General features: G+C 39.1%; 1 protein-coding gene across 3 annotated transcripts in view; it reads left to right on the top strand.

Moving 5' to 3' along the window:
* phka1a (phosphorylase kinase, alpha 1a (muscle)) overlaps positions 1-19,471 on the top strand; it is a 158,150-nt gene that overhangs the window by 95,731 nt on the left and 42,948 nt on the right. For 2 of the 3 annotated variants that reach the window (XM_072270556.1, XM_072270555.1), the window contains 2 exons: positions 896-975; positions 12,192-12,368. In XM_072270556.1, coding sequence (XP_072126657.1) covers positions 896-975; positions 12,192-12,368 — 257 coding nt within the window. The remainder of the gene's footprint in view (positions 1-895; positions 976-12,191; positions 12,369-19,471) is intronic. The other variant, XM_072270557.1, reaches the window with a different exon arrangement.

The raw sequence follows: 19,471 nt of genomic DNA, 5'->3' as shown, positions 1-19,471 counted from the left end.
ATGCTAACCCATGCACAATTTAAGCCTTGCACATTTTTAGGAAGAGTTGCTGAATAATTACGAAGAACAGAAACTGGGACCAATGTAGAAGGAACATAGCCACTAGATAGAAGTGAGACTGAGGTGTCAGACAGAGACTGCAGGTGATAGATGGAAGGGTGATTCCAGCATTTGGCTCCTTTGTTCTGCCCATGGATTTGACCTCAAAGGTAATTGATTTACAATCAATCTTGTGGGTGAAAGCAATGTTTCATATTAGTTACTGTTAACACGAAACAGAAAGAAGTGATTGCTGGATATTTCTTGAGTCACTGATAGCTGTAAGGGCTTTGAATTTTATCGCAAGTTGTCAAGTGAAGTTTATTGTCATTTAACTATATACATGTATGTAACATATAGAACCATATAATGTATATAGAAATGAGACAACATTTCTTCGAACCAAGGTGTAAAGCACAGTAGTATACATAACACAACTGTTTTCTCCTATCTTTATATGGGCTGTGGATGACAATGTTTTAGATCTTTCCTGCTTTAAATTGAAACCAAGTTGTTTTAGCCTATATAGCTCGTAACTTTTGGCCTGAACTTTAAATAACACAAATATTCCAATCCTTACTGTTCCCAGACAAGCAAACAACACATCTCGGTCATCTTGTTGATTCGCTGATTTGTGAAATAGGCACATGATTTTTCATTTTCATTTTCCAAATTCAATCTAGTTAAAGCTTGGGAACAATGCATACACAGTTTCTGACTTGTGCTTTAGTAGCTTCTAAGTACTTTATTTCACCTTTAGAAATGATAAAGTCACTCAAATTTAAATGGCTGTGTAACTTTGATGGCTTGATTAAGAGTTAAGATAATAGAAACATGATATGTTTCTTGTTTGCAGAGTTCATGCAGCCAATTTGTCAACATTGTTGGTAACCTCATGCTGCACACGACTCAGTTTTATGGATGTTGGACCTAATGGTAAGACTTTTGATAACTGATTTGATTCGTCCTATTCACTACAAATGGTGGAGGACCTGCATGATTTTATGGATTTAGATCTTGGGGTAAGGATGAGGATCTACACGATTCCCATTTTTTATAATCATATAGATATATGCTGATACTGACATCAATTTCAATGAAATCAGATACTTGTGTAACAATATAGTTTTTAAAGGGTTAGATCATTTTTGCTATATTAAGATTTTATGAAGGATGTCTGCACAAAGTTCAAAGAAATTTTATTCAGGATCCTGAACATTATTTCAAATATATGCATCTTTTACTACCTTAGTCTTATGAATTTGAAGTTCATTTAAATTAAGTGCGATGAGTGGAAATCTTTATTAGTGTTTTAGTTTTATTTGGATTTTGAAGATTATTAAACCATTATTTCCATCGACATGGAAGGGTGGACAAAATACTCCTTTGTAGTTTTTGTGTACTTGTGTGGATGATGAACAGTTAAAATCATTTATAAAGTGTTTCAAGATTCTTTATTGTCATTCTTCTGTATACAAGTGTAAAAGAAGAGCAAAATAATTGTAATTCTGGATCTGATGCAGCAAAAACACACAATAAGTAGAAATAACACAATAAATATAAATACATAAGATTAGCTTATATACTTAGATTGGATATACATAATATAACACTAGGCACAGGAGTATCTGTACGTAAGTTGACTGACAGGAAATAATAAAGTAGTGGTGATGGGGGGGTTAATGGCTGTAGGTGTTGATCAATCTGATGGCTTGGGGAAGTAACAGTTTTTATTTCAGTTGTTATTTATGCGTTAGTTAAGAATATTTTAAACAGAGACACCAAAGTATGACTGCTTAGTGCTTGCTTGGCAACAGCAGATGAGACTTTGTCCTCCTGCTCATTTATTGCCAGATAACTTGTACTTTCCTAGACTTTAGCACTCAGTTTTCCTTTTTATTCATTCTTTTAGGAATGCTTGTTAATTATTATGTCATTTTCTGAGCTGGATTCTTCTCTCACTAGTCTTTTGATAAGCTGTGATTGAGATGGACCACGTGGCATTTTGCCCCATCAGATATTCCATTATTATTGGTTATTCTTTGATTTTTGGAAATTCTTCACAGGCCAGTTTGGTGAGGAGTCTGGAGCCAATGGAATTAGGCAAGAAGCAGGGGTTGATGGAGGTAGGGTTATGCCCTCCACCTCCTACTCTACTAGTTTGGTTTTGTTAATCAACAGCCTCTTGGGCTTAGACTGGCCTATCTTCAATTTTCTAGCAAGTACACCCAGATTAAAAAGGCTTGAGCACATTGGGAATGTATTGTTTTGGCCAAGACAAACATCAGTTGAATAAGTCACAGGAATACATTAGCCTAAGAGAAAATTTTGCTCCAGTACTTTGGTACAAATGAGCCTAATGCCACTCAGCAGCCCGGATAATCTTCTGGGACTACATATTCTATTGTACCATGGCTGTGAGCACTCTTTGTTGCTTTTATACTGTCACTCATAAAGATTGTGTTTATTAATTATTAAAGAAGTACAAAACTTTATGAGGGAAGAAACAGCACATGGGAAAAATGAGTACAGTTTAAAAAGTCAAGCTGAGTATTTGTTTTAGTTAATGCATAATGGCAGACCAGGAACAAACTGGTTGTATTGGAAACCTCAGTCTTACAACAAGGCACAGGAGCTTTCAAATAATGCATGGGAAGGATGGAATTTTGGGTTGGGACGGGGTTAAAAAATGTTATTGAAGTAGTGGGCAAGGGTGCAATGAGGCAATGTATGGACATACTGAAACTGTGTCTTGAAGGATATATGGTATTCCATTAAGTAGATAAGTTACAAAATCATTTAAGCCTTGTGCCATTTGGGAAACTCTGGAAAGCTGTGACCTTAACTAGAGATCCAGAGAGATGAATAATGATAATATATTTGCAGAGAATTGTCTGTTGTGGCTTTGCATATGTAGTGTATTTTTGGGTTGCATCTGAGAACTTATTAAAGATTTAGGTTTTGAATGTCTATTTTTATAGAAGTACCCTCTTAAAATTATTAGGTGTTCTAGCTAGCTTAAAACATTAACGTAAACTTGGCACTTGGATCAAAGGCAGGAATGATAGAGGGAGAGGCTAGGTTATTTGAGTGTGACTGATTTAAAGATTAGATTGATGGGAAACATTATTAACATTGTCAGTTCAAAGCTGCCTGCTGTTTTAATTGTAGAGGCAAATGTACATGGTTGCAATATTAATAGCTTAATGGAGTCCAGCAAGCTTAAACTGTGGTATTTCAGCCGTGCTCATAAAGAAGAAAACGGTTACAGCAAAAAATACATTGAAGAGAAGTTTACATTATACTGAGTGAAAGAACATTACAAGGAGAGCATTTCACACAGTACCTATGTCACAGGTTGTATTATGAGAAACCATGATTTCAAAGTTAAAGCAAAATTTGATTATTCATGTTGATCTAAATTTTGACAGTGCTCTACATTGACAATGGATGCATATACCAGGTATTTAGTGAGATGTTATTAGTCAATAAACATAAGAAGGTATTTTGTGAAACCTTGAGAAGATGTGGACAATTGGAATGTGTAATTCTCTGTATTGAGCATAGAGGAAGAAAACCTTAAGGTACTTGATGTGTTTTGAAAATTGTAACAAAAATGGGGGAAATGTATGTTCATTCAAAAAGAACCAATTTATTTAAGTTAACTTGTTGGAAGCAGACTATGGCCTTTTAGAGCAATTTGTCTAAGAACCAAAAAGCTCCAAAAGTATTACTGGGCCATTCATTTTTTGTTATAATCCAGTACTTTATCTACTTTGTACCAGACCTGCCACAGTGTTGATATGATGCTATCAGTGACTAAGGAAAGATTGTCATAATGGTTACATTGACCTGTATAAAATGTAGTATGTGTAAGAAAAGCCTCAGAAGTGAGTCATGCAATATGTCACCAACTGTGCCAAAACATGGGATGAATTTGGCAATGGAGTTGTGACAGCAGTTAGTGATGTTACAGGCGATGGTGTTGAGAACTTTAAAACTAATGCATCAGGAGCACCAACCAGAATAGCAAACGAAAAATTATTCTCAGAGAGGTGTGAACTGATGGTTGTTTACAGATTGTATTTCTTGCTAAGGAGACCGTTGATATTTTGATAATGACCACATGCTGTTGTTGGTCATTCTGTGATTGTAACCTGTTTTTTCCAGGATGATAGCATTAAGGTTGCAGAGGTGGGCTATCCTTTTGTCTCAGCATGCCTATAACATTGAGTACAGGATGTCCAGACTAACTGCTTTAGCAGTTGACTCATCAGTACAACAAAATTTGAGCCCTGGAACAAAAAAACCAATGCTGGCTGACTCAAAAGCTGGCACTGTTTTACAAGAGTGTGAAGAACAATGGTTTCATTAGATTTGTAAGTAGATATTGCATTTTGAAATACACAATTCTCTAAGGGTTCCAGCCTGTAATTTTAACTTGTTTTCTGGGTTACAATGTATGTATAAAATTCCAGAGGCCATCTATATAGGAATATTTCTGATAAATTGCACATTTTTTATTTGAGCTCTTCATGGTTTGAGTACAAGTCGATATGTGTGCAGTGGATTGTTAGAGGTAAGAATCTGCTCAGCTTCAAAGTTCAAGTTCAAAGTAAATTTATTATCAAAGTACATATATGTCACCATATACAACCCCAAGGATCATTTTCTTGTAGGCAATCACAGTAAATACAAAAAAAATAGAATCAATGAAAGATCCCGCCCAACAGGACGGACAAACAACCAATATGCAAAAAAAAACAAACCTTGCAAATACAACAAGAGAGAAAAAAAGTAAATAATAGTTATAATAAATAAATAAACAATATATTTTGTGAACATGAGATGAAGAGTTCTTGAAATTGAGTCCATAGGTTATTGGAACAGGTCAGTGATGGAGTGAGTGAAATCGAGTGGAGTTATCCTTTTAGGCTCAAGAGTCTAATGGCTGAGAGGTAATAACTGTTCCTAAATCTGGTGGTGCAGATCTTGAGGCACCTGTACCACCTTCCTGATGACTGAGAGCATATGACTGCAGTGAAAAGAGAGCATATCCTAGATGATGGGGGTCCTTGACATATGCTGCTTTCCTGTGACAGCCTGTGTAGATGTGCTCAGTGGTGGAGAGGACATTACCTGTGATGGACTGGGCTGTATCCACTACTTGTTGTAAACTTTTCTGCACAAGGACATTGGTGTTTCCATACCAGCAGGATTTTCAGTCTCCCTCCTATATGGTGATTCATCACCACCTTTGATTCAGTCAGTTGCAGTGTAGTTGTCAGCTAAGATGAATACGGTATTGGAGCTATACTTAGCCTCACATTCATAAATATTAATTAAGTAGAGCTGGGGACTAAGCACACAGCCTTGTGGTGCACCTGTTTGTATGGAGATTGTGGAGAAGCTGTTGTTACTAATCCAAACTGACTGGGTTCTGCAAGTGAGAAAATTAAGATTCCAGTTGCAAAAGGAGGTATTGAGGCCTACGACTTGAACCTTGTTGATTAGTTTTGAGAGAATGATAGCATTGAATACTAAGCTGTAGTCAATGAAGAGCATCCTGATGTATTCATTTTCTCTGTCCTGAAATTCCAGGATTGAATGAAGAGCCAATGTAATGGCATCTGCTGTTGACCTGTTGTGATAGCAGGCTAGTATGAGCAGATCCAAGTCACTTTTCAGGCAGGAGATGATACATTTCACCACCAATCTTTCAAAGCAGTTCATTGCAGAGGATGTAAGTGCTACTGGCTGGTAGTCATTGAGGCAGGGTACCATGTTCTTCCTAGGCGCCGGCATAATTGAAACACGTGGCTACCTCAGGTTGCTGAAGCGAGAGGTTAAGGATATTGGTGAACACTCCAGCCAGTTGATCAGCATGGTTTTAATATTTGTCTGGTTACCCTGTCTGGGCTGGATGTTTTCTCTGGGTTCACCCTCTTGTAGCGTGCTCTCATGTTGGCAAAGACTGAAATCTCAGGGTCATTGGGAGCTGTGGGAGTTCATGAATGTGCCTACATGTTTTGATGGTCAAAGCGAGCATAAAAGACATTGAACTCATCTGGGAGAAACGTTTTTGTCACCTATTTCACTTGTTTTTACTTTGTGGGAGGAGATGACATTCAAGCCCTATCACAGCTGTTGAGCATCTTTCAGTGATTCAATTTGTCTGGAATTGCTACTTTGCACGTGAGATTGCAAGATAGTGCCAGCGACTGACAGCAACGTTTTGCAGACACCTCATAAAACTACTTGATAGTCAAGTAGATATACTACTTCTGAATTGTGATAACTGGAGTCTGTAGCCTGTAATTTCCCTTTTAAGGATGCTATTTTGCGCCAACTAAACGATCTGGTGCATTTGTGATCTACTGGGGATTTGAAAATCTAGATTCTTGTGCAGGTACATCCGGGCCAGCCATCACTGCGGGGGGGGGGGGTGGTGGACACTGCATTGAGGCCTGATGATGGAAGACAAACACACGGTGGGTTCCATTACTCTGTGCTGATTAAAGCCTCAAGTAAGGGTAACCCTCAGGTTTGGACAACGGCGTTAGTCTAGGGAAGACAGTCTCTGGCCCCACCTAACGTGTGGAATCTGAGATGCAAAACCTCTTGTTTGTGTGGATGCTGTGTGATTGTTTTCCCCGTTACAAATCAGTACCATGAAATAACAGACGGTACACCATATGCAGTTAAACAATTTAGCTTTATAGTTCCTAATTTGACTAAAGGGTTAGTAAGGAAAACAAAAAGAAAAGGGCCCATTTTAATGTGCACATTGGAGCTCACGATTTCCTTTCCATTGGTCCTCCATCGATTTTCCTGGGCTTCGTCGACTCCCAGCCCCACTCCAGGTCCACTCAGTCCTGCTGGCTACAACCTCTCCTTTCAGGTGTCTTCTCTGTTCATCTCTCATTGAACAAAAGACCCAGATCACCTCATTCTCAGGCACACAACAAGAAAAAAACGCTCCCTTCATTGGACGGTGCACATTTCAAAGCCCCCGTTATCTCTAGGCATAGCCCAAATACTGCTGCTACAGAAAAACCATTACATTACCAGTGAAACCTTTCCCAAGGTGTTACACATGATTAAAATTGAGAGTGGAAAATGAACAGGTATTCAGCACTGTCTGCCTGCATTTGACAGGGTTCCCCTCTCTTTCTTCTCACTACTACTGTTGGGCAGGAGGTGCAAGAGCCTTGGGTCCCACACTGCCAGGTTCAGGAACACTTGTTGCCCTGTCGCTATCAGGCTCTTGTACAGGCTTCACTCACCTCAGTGCTGAATGGGGTCTACAATTGTGGACCCGCTTTCAGGAACTCTGCAGTTCATGTTCCTTGTATTTTTGTGTCCTTTTTGTTTAGTATTTGCATGATTTGATCAAGGCATGGATAAAGGATGAAGTGGTGTTCAGCTCAGTACTGTACAAGCTTCACTCACTTCAGCACTGAACTGGCTCTGTGGCTGTGGACTCACTTTTGGGGACTCTGCAGTTCATGTTCCATTTGTTTTTGTTTACTTTATTTTTAGTATTTGAGTGATTTAATCAAGGCGTCAAGGCCGAGGGTGAAGGATGGACTGGTGATCAGCTCAGTCCTCCAGCGCTGAACTGACTCTGAAGCTGTGGCCTGCAATCATTGGCACTCAACTAAGTGCTGAACAGGCTCTGTGACTGTGGACTGGCTCACTTTCTGCAGTTAATGTTCTGTGTGTTATTTGTTTACTTTTTTATTGTTTGCATAATTTGTTTTTTTCACACATTGGGTGTTTGACAGTCTTTGTTGTGTAGGGTTTTTTTAATGGGCTCTATTGTGTTTTTTGTTTTGTGGCTGTCTGTAAGGAGACTAATCTCAAGGTTGTATAATATACATATACTCTGATAATAAATGTACTTCAAGCTTTGAGATGGCTTTCTGGAGATTGTACCTGGACCTCTTGTATTTAAATTGGTCGCCAGGCCTGAATGGTACTGATCTGGCCTTCAGCAGGTCACAGATCTCATGGCTTATCAAGGGTTTCTGGTTAGGGATGACTGAATGATTTTGTGGGGACACTGGTCTACAGCTGTTTTTATAAAGTCAATGACAAACGTCGTGAATTTGTTCAGATTTTCTGAGTCCTTGAACACCATGCAGTCATGAAGTGCTCAGCACCATAGCAGAACCCTTGCTGATTGTTTGAAAAATAGATAAATGTCTAAAATCTCATGAGTACTAGTAGCTACTGCAGCCAAATACATGGCTTGTATTAATATCTCATTAAATGAACTCTCATCTTGTTTTCAATCTCACAGTCTGTATTTGCCATGAAAGGTTTCTGAATACTGTAATTGTTAGAAATGGGAAGCAATTTTTATTGTTAACCAGAGATCAAAAATTCTGAGACAGTTTCAATTAACTCAATAAATCAAATTAGAGATGCTTCAGATTTCAGGATTACACAGGACAGTATACTGTACTTGTAATAAGGAAAAGATTCATTAAGAATTAAGCAATGGGTAAGTAGCAGAAAGTAATTACTATTTTTGTTTTGAGAGAGAACAAACGGTAAAAGTTGGATGAATTTTTTGATATTGAAGAATCAAGTTATGCTTGGCATAACTTATGTGAAATGCAGCCAGTGCTATCTCTTTCATTCGGTAATTGCTTTGAACTTAATGACAGTCATTCAGTTTTGTAAAGTGAAATGAATTGCTCATTCTTTCATTGTACTGAATGGGATTGAATTTATTATATGAGCTGTGACAATTCTCCTCATCACTGCACCCAAGATGATTCTTCATTTTATGTGTGATTGGACTTGATATACTTATTTTCATTGCCTTTATTAATGTGGCATGACATTAAGTTGGTCTGTTCTTAAGAAAAGATGGATGAGAGATATTTTTGCTTCATGCTTCAGTGAAAGTTATTAGCTTTGTTCTCAGTGCATTTTATTTCAGGTGCATGGTATGCAGCATTGCTGTTTTGAAGCTGAGTTATTTAATTTTGCCTTGAACTTTGTTGCTTATTTTGTAATGTTCTTTGTAATATACAAATGAAACACAAAAATATTATTCACAGCATATTGGAAAACTGAAATGTGTCAAGCTGTCATGATGTTGCTTGTATCTTTCATATGCTCTTTGCTGATGTCTAAAGCAGAAATAAGCAAACTGTACAAGTTCTTACTGAGATTCTGAAATTGGAATTAATTTATTATTATTACATGTTAAAAAGAACTGTGGGTCTTAAAAAAGACATTTTGAGAATATGGGTTACAACCTTACACTTAAGATATCAGTATTAGCATTCACCATTTGAATATGTCATGTCTGATTTCCATCTTTTGATTTGCATGAATATAACTGTTCAAAAGTTTGAACATATTTGTTGCATGCACTGATTAAATTTGGAGGAAATAAAGATGTCTTATTGCATTCAGTATCAGATAAACTGCATTAAAAACTTGCATTTTAGTTTGAATGTTTTCTATTGGCACTTGTATTTTGCATTCCTGTATCTCCTTGATTCTTGTAAAGCCTCATGCTGAAATACAATCTATTAAATGGTGACAGCCTTTCTAAAGTAGAATCTAGTTGTCAACATTGACAGGTGATTCTTTTCTAGGGGAGGTCAATTTCTGCAATGATGTGATCTCCTTTCTGATATTCCCGTGATGTCAAATTAATAAGATATAAGATCTAAGGTGGCCTGACAAGATGTTCCCTCAAATTTTATGGAAGGCTAATGCAGAAATTGCAAGGGCCCAAACAGAGACATTTAAAACATCAAAAGCAATGAGTGAGGTGACAGAGGATTGGAAATGGCTAATATTGTTCCATTGTTTAAACAATGCTCTAAATATAAACCAGAAAATTAGAGGCCAGTGAGTCTGACATCAGTAGTGGGTAAATTATTGGAAGGTATTCTAAGGGACTAGGGACTGATTAGGATAATGAACATTGCTTTGTATGTCCAATCTTAGAGTTTTTTGAGGAATTTACCAGGAAAGTTGACGAAGACAAGACAGTGGATGTTGTCTACATGGACTTTAGCAAAGCCTTTGACAAGGTCCTGCTTTGACAAGGACATGACACATTCAAATGGTTCAGTTAATATTTATTTATTTATGCGGCGTGGAGTAGGCCCTTATTGCCTTTGAGCCATACCACCCAGCAATCCCCAATTTAACCCTAGCTTAGTCACAGGACAATTTACAATGACCAATTAACCTACCAACCGGTACGTATTTGGACTGTGGGAGGAAACTGGAGCACCCAGAGGAAATCCACATGGACATGGGGAGAACGTACTAACTCCTTACAGGCAGTGGTGGGTATTGAACCTGGGTTGTCTGCCCTGTAAAGTATTGTGCTAACCACTACGCTACCATGCCGTCCTAATGATGCAATAAGTTAGATTAGACGCTGGCTTCATGGGAGAAGCTAGAGAGTGGTAGTAGATGGCTGCCTCTCTGACTGGAGGCCTGTAACTAATGGTGTGTTGCAGTGTTCAGTTGCTGGGTCTGTTGTTTATCATTTATATCAATGATCTGGTTGATTGTGTAGTCAACTGGATTAGCAAATTTGCTAAAAATACACCAAGATTGGGGAATGTAGGGAACAACGAGTAAAGCTAGCAAAGCATCAAAGCTTGCAGCGGGATCTGGACCAGCTGGAAAAATGGGCTGAAAAATGTGGATCGAGTTTAATGCAGACAAATGTGAGGTATTGCACTGTGGAAGGACAAACCAGGGTGGGACTTACACAGTGAGCACTGAGGAGTGCAGTAGAGCAGAAGGATCTGGGAATACAGATCCGTAATTCCTTGAAAATAGTGTCACCGTAGATAGGTTGTATAGAGAGCTTTTGGCACATTGGCCTTTATAAATTAAAGTATTGAGTGCAGGAATTGGGATGTTATGCTGGAGTTGTATAAGACATCAGAGAGGGCTGATGTAGAGTGCTGTGTCATTTTCTAGTTATCTACCTAGTTACTGCCTGTTACATTGCTGGCATTTAGGGCAGCAATGAAGGTTCTCCATCTCTGTCTGTCTTTGGCCATCTTCTCTATTTTGCCCCAGGCATGGTTCAGGGTCCTCATTTCTGTCTTTATAGTATGGCGCCAAGTTGTCTTTGGTCTCCCATGTTTCCTCTGCCCTTCGGGGGTCCAGTGAAGTGCTGTCTTGATGATGGAGTTGGCCTCTCTTCTCATCACGTGCCCAATCCATCTCCAACGTTTCCTCCTGATGATTGTCATTTACCTACGGGAAAGATATCAATATGATTGGAGAAAGTGCAGAGAAAATTCACAAGGGTGCTGCCAAAAGTTGAGAACTTGAGATATAGGAAAATGTTGAATAGGTTAGGAATTTTTTCTGTAAAGCATAGGAGAATAAGGGGAGATTTCATAGAGATAAACAAAATTATGAAAGCAGACTTTCCACGGAGGTTCGGTGAGACTAGAACTAGAGGTCATGGGTTAAGGAAGAATGCTGAAAGGGTGGTGAGAGTGTGGAACAAACTGCCTGTAGAAATGGTGGACATGAATGATTTCACCGCTGAAGAAAAGTTTAGAGAAGTACATGGATGGGAGGGGTATGGAAGACTCTGGTCTGGATGCAGGTTGACAGGCAGATTAATAATTTGCCTTGAACTAGGTAGGCCAAAGAACCTGTTTCTGTGCAATCGTACTCTATGTATTAAGTAATTATATATTCAGCTTCACAGTGCAGCCTACATTGAACTGCTGGCAGCTTCTTCCAGATTTTGATGTTTAAATGTGCCAACTCCTGCCAGTTGCCAGTTTTGCAGAGCAAGAACATGAAAGATGTGTGTGTTTGCTACCGTTGCTCCTGTGAAATCCAGACCATTGGATATTGTTTTCAATCGTCTGCGGGGTGAAGTGTTTGTACATATTGCTTTTCCCAATGAGACAGCTGCAGCTTCATCAAAAGCTATGTACTGCTTGATCGCGTAGCGTTTTTATTTGTACTTTTTGACTGTGTGCATAGCTGCTTCCTGCCTTTTAATCAGCCAATGTGTTGATAGGGAATTTCTTGTATGGCTGCTGCAGGATTCTTATTATGCATGCAAGCATTGGAAAAGTTAGAGTCCCCGTTGTCAGTGCTAATTCAGTTTGAGTTCTTCATTACCACAGTGGAATACCGAGATGAGCTAACTGTGTACTTAAACCAACTGCTTGAGACGAAACCTTCAAAATCTGCTTTGCTGCCATCTGGGAAGAAAGTGGGCCTGCATCGATTCCGTGCTGCCGCACATGCTACGCGGGATGTCGTATCTCTGGCACATAAAGCAAAAGAACTTGACGTCCAAAGTTAGTTTGATATTACTGAATTATTTTTAAAGAGCTTTTATTATGAGAGTTTTGATGGTAACCAAACTTTAAGTTCTTGTACGGGCTAAGCAAGATGCTCACATGCTGGTTTAAGTAATAATTTTTTCAAGAAACGTGGGGGTAGGCATAAGAATCTGTTTCCTGTCTCAATGCCTTTATATTAATTAATATTTTTAAATGACTTTCCATTTTGAACTAAACACCCTTGGGTCTTTCGTTACTTTCATATTTTAGAGAAGAGTGAGAATTTTTTAATACAGAGTGCATTAATACAGAGTACATTGGCATCTGTATGTATAATGTTTCAGGGAATTACATTGCATGTGGTGTGCAAACATAGAAATGTGTTCAGTGATGTCAATTAATATGCAATGCAGAGTAATGTAAATTATGTATAACATTGCTTAACATCATTGTTATATTAATGCTGTGAGATTAGAAGACGGCAGTGGGTGGATTCTTAAGAAGGGCTTGATTGGTTGAGAGGTGGTTGTGTTTGGCAATTGTTTAAACAGGCAAATTTAAACTCTGGGAGATAGTGGTCAGATAATTGACAAAGGGTCCTGATGGTATCTGATAGGAGGGTGATAGGTGGGAGTGAACACCAAGAAAGTCACTGAAAGATCAATCTATATAGAAGTTGATAGGTGCATGGACTACCTAGTAGGATACAAGTAAGGCTTGCTTCAGCATACATGATACCTGATCAGCAGGTTCTTTCCCGCAATCACAAATGAGCCATAATTCTGCTTGCTGTATGTCCTGGTTCTTCCAAAGCATATTCCCAGCACCTTCAGGTAACCAGACATGATGCTGAAGGGGACAAAGGATTGGTTGCATTGTTACTGAAGAGTGCAGTGCTGCTTTGTTGCAATTAATTCTTGCCCTAATGGGCAGTTGAAACTAATCATGGATACTTATCATGAAATTTTGACTTGAGCCTCTCTGCCTGGGATCATTACCATTTCTTAACCTTAATCATGGGGTCTAAGACAAATAAGAGAAGAATGGGTAGTCTTTGCCTATCTAGATTTGATGGGGAAGTGCAGTATTTCCCACACACTGAGTAGGATGCTCCACTGTTTTTCTGTCCAAACCCTGTATTGGAGAGTACATCCATCGTAGACAAATGTGCTATTCTGTCAAAGTTATACTCTGGGTCCAAGCTAACTAAAGAATGTTCACCACCCTGTCCTGTTCAATAACGATTATATTCCAGAAATCATCCAGCTGGGGGAATCACCAATCCCTCAACTTGATTGCTTTATAACCTTGGACAGAATCTTGTAATCCTGATTGAGTAATGCCGCTCATCAATGTCAGAATTCTTCCTTTTTGCCTTTACACTTGTAGTTGAGGGTGAGGATGCCCTTTTCAGTTTGCCTGAGATGTCCAGTTCTACTGAGGGACCTCTGTGAGTAGTTGTTGTGAGGAATAGGGTGGCTCAATAATGTCCTCACAGCCAGAAACGTTAAGGATCTGCAATCCTTCTCTGTCAAGCTATACAGTTTAAAAGTCAAATGTAACCTCCCAGATCTTATTCTCCTGAGCTCAATAGACTAGAGGGTAGTTTCAGAAAATTGTGAATTTAAAACAAAATTTTAAACTTCTAAATAAAAGCTAACTCCCTATTGATTGCATCAGCTGCAGATTTTGCATGCTTCTCTGCACAGCGCATTTCTCTCAGAATACTTTTTGTTCTGAATGCTGAGGATGAATATTTTCCTCGAATGCTTCACACTACTGTATCTGGTATTTGAAGAGAAGCTTCACAGTTCTTTAACCGCTCTAGTCCATTTCATGTTCCTTAATGATTTTTTAAGAGACTAATTCTTGTTCTACTATCCTATTCTAATATTAGCCTATAAGATTCAGTCAATCACCAGGAAACACTTTTCAAAGAATAGCACTAGTGTGATTTCAATGATATGTGATTGAGCACGTGTAACACAAATGGGGTCTACTCTAGACCAATCTGACCCATCTACTTTCAATTAGATGCATTGCCATAGTGTTTCATCTGCTGAGTTGCTGAAGATGTCATACAACTTTAACTATTCAAAGAATTATTAGCATATAGTGTACAGTTTACTGATATCTGCCAGATTATCTGGGTATTTATGCAATATATTTGAAGTCACCACCAGGAATTGTCCAAGAAGCTGCCAGCAACAGTGTGAACTTTGGGAAGAAAGTCAACTAATTTTTCTTCAGAGAGGAGGAATGCATATTGATAAGCTGGAGTGGATCATATTTGTATGTTACAAGCATTAAAAGGAGACAGCAATCTTTGACTTCTGTGATGGTGAAGTAGCTTTCCTTCTTAATAATGTTTATTATTGTCTATTAACCAGATTGATTGCCGATGGGACTACCATTATGATCATTGTCATTTATTCCTTAAGTGCAGCAAGTTTCACTCCTCCAAAAATCGCATGCAGCCTTGACCTTGTGGTATTTCTAAGGTCTTAACTCTTAAATTATGCTTTAAACAAGAGTACATGTCAATAGATGCAATCTTTAAACCTGTTATATTGCAAACGTATGATTTAACGCTGCATCACAACAGTCATTACTTTGTACCAGCGTACCCAAGTTATTCATAACTTGTGAACATTGCACCCAAGCTGAGATATGAGTTGATCTGCCCTGGGGTTTGAATTGTTCTGTGATGAAGAAAATGAAGTTGCTGTGGGAAGAGCTGCTTGGTCCCCAGTTAGACTTGTCTCCTCTTGATTTGTATTTTCAAGTTTGCTGCTTCTGGATCTGGGGTAAATTGTCAGCTGCGCTGATCCCAACTTCTCAGAGTTGGTGAGTCATTTTCTTAACATTGCTGTGCCTTGTCTTCTAAAAGTAGGGTGTTTTGGATGCTGCACTGTGTTATGCTTTGTAACTTAAGAAATTAATGGAAAGAAGAATGCAGGAGTTGGGATAGGTTTTGTCTACTTAGTTTTTCTTTAGTGAGTGAGGGCTCTGTCAGACAGAGTTGACCATGGATGTTGTGTCCTAGCTGTCTAGATATGCAGTGTGATATGGAGAGAAAGCTGTTGCCCCTTTCCATGCACCTGATGAACCCAAAGGAGACCGATACAGTTTGGTGCCAGCAACATCGCAGGAGTTGCCAGTCAGAGTTGAACTCAACTTAGGACTGCCTTAGGGACTCCAGCTCCTGATTTTTCCCTCAGGATTTATTTCCAAAGCCTTCCCCATGATTAGGTATAGCCACAAGGCAGCAGGAGTTTGAGATCAGAGTTTTCCTTCTAGACGAGCTGCCAACCATGCTGACAAGCACCATCTGCCCAAAGCGACTGGTTTTAACATGCCAGTAACATGCCTTTGCCCCTCTTTAGTGAGTCTCCGTCATATGATGTATTTGCATAATGACGAATGGCATTCACATGTTTCTTAAACATAATCCATAATGAATTATGTAAACATCAAAGAATACTGAATCAAAACAATACATTTACAATATTTTTAAATGTACCTGAAATATTAAATACACTACACTCCTCCCTGCTTAACTATGAACTCCAACTCAAAATGCATTGAGAATGCATCTCAATTCAAAATGTAACATATTGTCACTTGAAGAGTGTTTGATGGCTCTGGGCCTGTATTCACTGGAATTCAGACGAATGAGGGGTGACCTTATTGAATGGTGGATGTGGAGAGGGTGTTTCCTATGGTGGGAGAGTCTAGGACCAGATGTCACAGCCTGAGAATAGAGGGGCGTCCTTTTAGAATGGGAATGAAGAGGAATTTCTTCAGCCAGAGTGGTGAATCTGTGGAATTCATTGCCACAGGCAGCCGTAGAGGCCAAGTCTTCACATATATTTATGCCAGTGGTTGATAGTCTTGATTGGTCAGGGCATGAAGGGATATAGAGAGGAGGCAGGAGATTAGGGCTGAGAAGGAAATGGATCAGCCATGATGAAATGGTAGAGCAGATTCAATGGGCCAAATGGCCCAATTCTGCTCCTATATCTTGTATTTCTCTCTCGTCATTATATATTTAATCACTCTGATGGATTTCTTACTCTTGTGGGATAATATCTTTTCCGAAAAGGACAGTCTCTCTGCTTGGCAGGTGAAACTTGCGGCTATGAAATAATCTCAGGTTCTGTGGCCACCTCCATGGTGGTTGTAGGGTTTGACTCTGGGACTGCAAGAAGTGATTCTGATAACTCTGGACGCCTTTCTTCTCTAGGAATCGACTCTGCTCCACAACTGATTGATGTGTTGTCTCCAGATGCAATCTCCACTCTGTAGGAGAGTGGTTCAGTTCTGTCCTTAATCTTTCCAAATACCACTTTTAATCACCTCTGTAGTCTTTCACCATGATTTTTTGTGAAACATCGAACCTCTTTGTTTGAGGAGCCTTCAGAATGTCTTAGCTGTTTGTCCTGTATATTCCTCCTGAGATTGGATTTGAGGAGATCCAAGAGTGAATGCAAGGGACAAACAAGGAACAGCATAGCTGGTGAGTTGTTGGTTGTGGAGTGTACAGCATTGTGATATGCAAGGAGAAAATTGGCAAGCTTCTGATTCGGTGTCAATGTTGTGTGCTTTACTAACATTGCTCGCAGTGTGATCTTTAGACTCTGGACAAGCCTTTCTACCGAGCCTTTTGTAGCTGGATGAACAGTGCAGATGTGATATGTCTTATTCTAGCAATGACCAAACCTGTTCTGCAACAAACTATGGTTCATTGTTACTGACTAAGTGTTCAGGAACATCAGTCCTTGAGAAGAGGCTTCTCAATACATAAACTGTGTGCGAGGCTGTAGTGGAGGTTATTGGGAACTTCTGGCAATTTCATAGTTGCATCCACTACAATCAAGAAGTTTGTGCCCATGAATGGCCTGGCAAAATCCATACGAATCCTCTGCCAGGGCCAGGGTTGGAGAGGCATTGCTCTTGGCAAGCTGCTCAATCTTTTACTTTTACTTTGAACTTTGATCTGCTGATCTGTACCAGGCCACCAGTCAAAGCTTCGAGCCAACACTTTAACTCTCAGCTTGGATAATACGACTCTCAATCCTCACATCAGATAACCCCCCCATCAGGGGCAAGTTCCTCCTGGCACTGGTAAAAATGGGGGAGCTGGAAATTGCTGTGTATTCTAGCCATTTTGGGTGGCCATGCAGACATAAGACAGTGTGGGGTCTTTTCTGGTTTCCCTTTTGATCATCTGTGCTATAATAGGAAGACTTTTGATTTACATTAGGAAGAATATGTAAAGAAGAGTGTCCTCTTTAACTTCTTTCAGGTATTTCCTTTTCCATGGGTTCCATGTTCCTTGTCATCTTCACTGGTAACAATGATGTCATTCAGGTGAGTGAGTGGACACTGAGTGCCTGGACACCCTTGCAGCAGCTGGTCCATCACTTCCTGCTAGAAGGCAGGTGCAGATGCTACACCAAATAGAAGTCTATTATCATGATAAAGCTATTTGAGTTTCACTGGTGAGAAACAATTTGGACTCCTCTTCCATCTCCATCTGTAAATAGGCCTCAGCTAATATTACCCTCCAGAAAGGTTTTTCAAAGGTATTGTCAATCCTGGACAGAGGGTATTGATCTGCTTTCAGTTGATGGTGACCTGAAAATCACCACAGATCCTGACAGACGCACCCTTCTTTGTTACTGGGACCTCTGGAGTTGCCTTGGGCGCCACTCAACTTTGGAAAGAGTTCAGTCTCCGTGAGATCTAGTTCACTATCTACTTTAAAATGGATGGTATAAGGAACTGGACAGGTTTTGTGAAACTTGGTGTGGCATTTTCATTTAACACTATTTTACCTTTGTTTTGTTTGAGTTTTCTAATACTGTCCTTGAACACTGCTGTGGTATCATTCAGTACCTTTCTTTGTTCATTTTCAGTTGGTACTATTGTAGTGGATGTGACGTGCAAATGGTGGATGAATTTTCTCTTCTTACCACATACAAGCTCATTGTGGTTGTTGCTGGTTGTTGTATTTCACTATTCCGACTGTCATTCCCACAGGAGGAATCTTAGTTGGATATTTGCAGGTTTCAGTTTAGTAACTTTGAAATGCTGTTCAATCTAATTTTGTGGAATGACTGAAAAACAGCCAAATTAGTATCCAATTCCATTTTAATAAATCTGCCATTCACTTCTGGTGTAAGCTATGTAGCTTGTCTATTGTTAGATTTCACATTGCAAATCTCAATGTTTTTCAGTCCTGTGCCACTCTAATCATTCTCAGATTTTTCATCAATAGCATGCAGATTAGTTTTCTTTTTGGAACTACAACTTCACTTTTATTCTTTTCTTCTTCCATGTGCAGTTCATTTATTTTGTCTGCCTAACATTCTGTCTATGTGTGCTACTTTATTGTATTTTTTGCAAGTCTCACCTTTAAACCTTCATTGGTCTGGTGTATATTGAATGCCTACCACAATGGTAATACAATTTGTTCAGCCAGATAGGTTTCTGTATAGATGTTGCAATTTTGTTCACGCTCACTTTCATTCCTGACTGCAACTCAATTGTATCTCTGGCTGCTGTTTCTAGTGATACAGCAATTTCAACTGCACTTTTAAATGTGAGTTGTGCTTCAGTTAGGAGCCATTTTTGAATGCTTCTCGTAAGATTCCACAAACTAAATGATCTCTCAGTGCATCACTCAGACCATCATTGAATTGACAATGCTCAGGCATATTTTTCAATTTAGCCACTTAAGCTGAAATGGATTCCTTCCTTTTGATTCCGAACTTAAAATGTTCTGCAATCAACCATAGTTTCAGTTTTAAGTGTTCCTGCATTACGTTCACAAAATCAGCAAATATTCCTGAAATATTAAATATGCTACACACTGATTCCAGTTTCCTGGTGTTGATATGTTTTGCTCTGTTTCCCAGAGATGCATGTATTGAGCCTTCCCAGCACATTGGTTCCAGTCTTAATTCATCAGTGTTAGATTCCAGCATCTGTAGTCATTATTTTCTTCTTGGCTCATCTTTGTTTAGGGTGTGTTGGAGATATCCTTTTCCTCATACAGTGCTGTTTTTATCAACTATCTTCACCCTCAGCAAAGAAGAGTTTCTGTGCTCTTT

The sequence above is a fragment of the Mobula birostris genome, chromosome 10 (assembly GCF_030028105.1).
Source record: "Mobula birostris isolate sMobBir1 chromosome 10, sMobBir1.hap1, whole genome shotgun sequence".
NCBI classification, from domain to species: domain Eukaryota; kingdom Metazoa; phylum Chordata; class Chondrichthyes; order Myliobatiformes; family Myliobatidae; genus Mobula; species Mobula birostris.
The sequence above is the reverse complement of the archived record's forward strand: the minus strand, read 5'-3'. Positions and strand labels throughout refer to the sequence as shown.